The following is a 4925-nucleotide window of genomic DNA, read 5'->3' as shown; positions in this document are numbered from 1 at the left end:
CGGCCAGGATTTTCACCCCTTACTCTCTTTTTTTTTTTTTTTTTTTTTTTTTTTTTTTTTTACAATTTTCGACCAGAAAATTTTCGACCAGAAATTTTGTTCCTTTCGGTCAGGAGTCCTGCTTTTTGACCGAATTAACCTTCATTTGTTGCCCAGGTCGAAGCAATTTCGACCTCCTGTATTTCGACCAGGATTTCCCCATGATTCCTGGTCGAATTGGGTCATATTCCTGATCTTTTTATCCATTTCTCCCTGGACTTTATTTTTGGGCCACCTTCACTTAGCTGGGCCTTCATTCTTTTGGCCCATTATGACTGGATTTTGGGTTATGGGCTGTTAACCTTAAATATCTGGGCCCTTTTCTGGGCTTTTTAAACACTTGGGCCCTTAGCTGGGCTTTATTTTTTCAAGGTTTTTTTTTTAGAATTGGGCCTCATTTCTAAGCCCAAATTCCAAACTCTTCTAATATCTTTCTGGATTCTTCCAAAATCTTGAAAAAACTCAAGTTTTTCTTTTGATTTTTTTACTAGAATTCTCTTGAATTTTCCAGGAACTTCCAGAACCTTCCAACTTTTGGGCCCAAATGGGCTTTTTAAGGTCCATTATCCATTTATTTCTCCTATATATAGGTGGGATGAGAGTGTGATTCTTCACACCTCTCATTTCATTTCTCTTCACCTACAACTTTCTAATCTTCTCCTCTCTCAAATCCACTCCTTCTTCCTCCCAAGTCTTTTCCAGTCTTTACTAGATGGCCGACAAGAGTTCCGAGAGGGCGGCCAAGATAGCCTCGGCTTCAAAACGAGGTAAGGATATCGAGATCCGCTCTTCATATATGTCTTTAATTGATATGATTAATACTAGGGGGGATGAATATCCTTCCACTGCACATCTCGACTCCTTTAATCACTGTAATACTTGGCATAACATAGATTTCAATAAACTAAATGCTCGTTATAACGTCCCTCCTCCCTTTAGACTAGTTCCAGTCTCTGGTGGTGACCGTACTTGCCACTGGAGGCCTGATACTCTCTTCATCTACACCGACGCCCTTAATGCTGGGCTCAGGTTCCCTTTTCATCCTTTTATCCCTCATCTTTTGGCTGACTTACAAATTAACCCGTGTCAGCTTCCTCCAAACGCCTGGAGGAATATTCTATGTTTTATGGTTTGTTGTCTTAGGGAGGGCTTTCCTCTTTCTGTAGCCGTTTTTAGGAAAGTCTTTCAATGTTACAATAGTTCTTCCAATATTTGTGGCTGGGTTTATGTCAAACAAAGGCCCAAAAGCAAACATATCTTTAACAGCGCCTCTATTCCGGATAATAATCCAAATTGGAGGAATAGTTTCGTCGGGTTACGTTGGGAGAATGGCGATTGGGGCACGCTCTTTCGATCTTCCTTCGGGAAGGTCAGTGATGGTAGCCTCAAATCCATTCACTTAACTCCTGAAGAAACTATCATTTATAATGGGCTCACTCAGGATGATGGCACCACCACCAGCTGGACTCTTTTAGAAGAGTTTTCCCTGATTCATGTGGGACTATCCTCTGTTTCTCAACAGGGTATTTCTCTTCCCTTCTCAATTTTTCTTTATTTCACGCATTATTAACATCACTTATTTTGTCTTTTGCTTTGTTTCAGCTGCTAAGGAGATTAACGAGGACAATGTCCCCTTGGTCGAGGAAACAACTAGGATGAAGAAAGCTCGGTTAGCAGGCCTAGACACCAGAGGAAAGGCGACAGAGCCTATCTTCTTGAGAAAGCACAAGGAGCCTATGGGGGAGGCTTCAACTGAAGGAGCTGAGGGCCATAATGCTCCTATCACTGCTGCTGCCCCTGCTGCTGCTGCTACAGGCGCCTTTCAGCCTCTCTGGGGATTCCGCCGAGGGGATACCGTGGTTGGTTCCACGAAGCATGCTTGGGATTGGTCCTACCATAGCGTGACCCCAAAGGACTTTACTGATGTGGTGGCCACCCCTGACCTTGAGAGGATTAAGCTCATGGGAGCCCAGTCTCTGGCTTCGGTATGCCTTCTCTTTTTTAAACTTATTTCTCGTTCTTGTAGCACTTTCTTGCCTTATACTTTGTTAATTGTTTTGTTTCAGTCTAACGCCTACTTTCAAGGCGCTGTGAGGCAAGCCGAATCATGGAAGCGGGCTTCTGATAAGGCCGATAATGCCCTCAGGAGGCAGCAGAAGAAGTATGCTACCCTGGAGAAGAAGCTCAAGCGCAAGGAGGAAGAACTCGGAGAGTCTAACGCCGAGCTGGTGGTACTTCGGGCGGAGAAGGATAAAGCTATAGACAATTATCTGGACTCGGAGGAGTTTGCCCAATCCATGAGGATTAGGGATGATTCAGTCTTTCCCGAGTTTTTTAGGACTGGCTGGGACACGGCCCTTGGGACCGTGAACGAGGCTTGTCCTGATATTAACCCGGCGGACTACATCTGCCCTGACGATGAGGCTTTGCTACAGAGGTTTCGTACCCGAGTAGTTGTCTCGGATCATGTTCCTCAGGATCCACTTCTTCCTCCTCCCGAGTCTTTTTCCAGACCTGCTGAGGATGACAGCTCTTCCTCCTCCGAGACGACGGAGACATCTAGCGAGAGCGGAGAAGACGATGATATGGACGCCGAGGGCACCTCAGCTCCTTAGAGCTTTTTCAGCCCTGCGTGGCTTTTTTTATTTTCGAGACTTTATTTATCAAACTTTTGTAACATCTATCAGATCTATCTCATTTATCACCTTTTATGCTTTGCATCCATGCATTTGATTTTTATTTGTTAGGCCACAATCATACTTTGAAGAACTTATGAATTTCATAAAATTGTCTGGGATTCGTCCCTTACACAAGTCTTAATAAATTTCGTAATAAAACTAAAACATATAAATCCTAAGCAAGCAAAGCTTCAAGGTGCTTTTCAACCTACTCGCCATCTTGACGAGTGAGAATCGTACTTCGACCATCTTACACGTAGTAAACCTTCAGGTTTTGTGCGTGCCAGGTTCTCGGGACTTCAAAACCATCCATAGTCTCCAGCTTGTAGGTTCCTCTACCCTGAACGCTCTTGACTCTATACGGCCCTTCCCAATTTGGGGCAAGCTTTCCTTTCTGTCCGACACCAGAAGCCTCTATTTTTCTCAAGACTAGGTCACCTTGTTTGAAAAACCTCTCTTTAACCCTTAGGTTGTAGTAGAATGAAGCCTTTTTCTGATATTCTACTATCTTTGCGTGTGCTTTATCTCGTACTTCATCGATTAAATCCAGGGCTAACTTCTGCCCTTCCTCATTTTCTTTTTCATCAAAAGCCTGAATCCTTGGAGAAGAATGTGATATCTCCACGGGAACTACTGCTTCCGCCCCATATGCCAACATGAAAGGAGTTGCATCTGTCGTGACTCTACAGGTAGTCCTATAAGCCCATAATATGGGAAGTATCTCATCTACCCAATTATTTCTCGACTTTTCGATCCTCTTCTTTAGTCCATCCAGGATTATCCGATTTGCTACTTCCGCTTGCCCATTGGCTTGCGGGTGAGCCACAGAGGTGAATCGTAACTCAATTTCATTTTCTTCACCATACTTCTTGAATTCCTCATTGTTGAATTGCGTTCCATTGTCAGTGACGAGGATACGGGGAATTCCATATCGGCACATAATGTTTTCCCACAGGAATTGTGCAACCTGCTTAGTTGTGATTTTGGCCAAAGGTTTGGCTTCGATCCACTTGGTGAAATAATCAATGGCTACAATCAGAAACTTCCTTTGTGCTGTGGCCATAGGAAAAGGCCCTAGAATATCCATCCCCCACATAGCAAAGGGAATAGGTGAGTTGATAGAGGTCAGCATCTCGGGGGGTTGTCTGGCGACTGGTGCATGCTTCTGACAACGATCACACTTCTTTACATATTCTTTGGCATCAGCCATCATTTCTGGCCAATAGAAGCCTAAACGAGTTATCTTATGAGCCAAGGCCCTGCCCCCCAAGTGTTGCCCACAAATGCCTTCATGCACTTCCTCAAGAGCCAAGCGTGCCTCATCGGGTCTGAGACACCTCAAGTAAGGAACCACGAAAGATCTTTTATATAGAATCCCATCTATCAAAGAGTACCTTAGTGCTCGAACAGTTAACTTCCGTGCCTCAATTGTATCGCTTGGCAACCAACCGGTCTGAATGTGAGCCTTGATGGGATCAATCCATGACGTCCCCAAGCCTACGGGAGCCACAAGTTTAACATCTATGCTTCGTGTCTTCAAAACACGGAAGTACACACTTCCTGAACTTTCTTCAATCTCAGATGAAGCAAACTTTGATAGCGCATCTGCTTTAGCATTTTCTTCCCTTGGAATGTGTTCAACATGGCATTCATTAAATTGGGTCATCACAGCCCTTACTAGGCGAACATACTTTGCCATCGTATCATCCCTTGCTTCAAATTCTCCCTTTACCTGGGATATGATCAACTTCGAGTCTCCACGGACCTTTAAGTTTTTGACCCTAAGTGTCCCAGCTAGACCAAGGCCATCAATCAGGGCTTCATACTCTGCCTCATTGTTTGTGGTTGGGAAGTCTAGCTTCATGGCATACTCAATTAAGAATCCATCAGGGCTTTGCAAAACCAACCCTGCTCCACTGGAATTTGTTTTTGATGCTCCATCAAAATAGAGAACCCAATATTCTTTCTCCTTGTCCCCATTGTCGACTCCCTTGTCTTGAGGTGTGGTATCTTCCTGCCCCCCGACTTCTTGGTTGGGTATGGTACATTCCACCACGAAGTCAGCTAGTGCCTGGGCTTTTATGGCCATACGTGGCTTATACTTGAGATCGAACTCTCCCAACTCTATTGCCCACTTAATTAGTCTCCCACTTGCCTTGGGACTGTGAATGATATTTCTCAGTGGCTGATTTGTTAGCACTTCAATTT

General features: G+C 44.3%; 1 protein-coding gene across 1 annotated transcript; it reads left to right on the top strand.

Annotated features, from left to right (window-relative positions):
* Positions 1-1741: 1741 nt before the first annotated feature.
* Positions 1742-2819, top strand: LOC141687490 (uncharacterized). Its single transcript, XM_074492784.1, has 2 exons — positions 1742-2024; positions 2106-2819. Exons 1-2 carry the CDS (start codon positions 1776-1778, stop codon positions 2652-2654), a joined length of 798 nt encoding a protein of 265 aa, XP_074348885.1. The 5' UTR covers positions 1742-1775; the 3' UTR covers positions 2655-2819.
* Positions 2820-4925: the final 2106 nt, after the last annotated feature.

The sequence above is a fragment of the Apium graveolens genome, chromosome 9 (genome assembly GCF_009905375.1).
Source record: "Apium graveolens cultivar Ventura chromosome 9, ASM990537v1, whole genome shotgun sequence".
Taxonomy (NCBI): domain Eukaryota; kingdom Viridiplantae; phylum Streptophyta; class Magnoliopsida; order Apiales; family Apiaceae; genus Apium; species Apium graveolens.
This window is presented reverse-complemented; position numbering and strand designations above follow the sequence as displayed.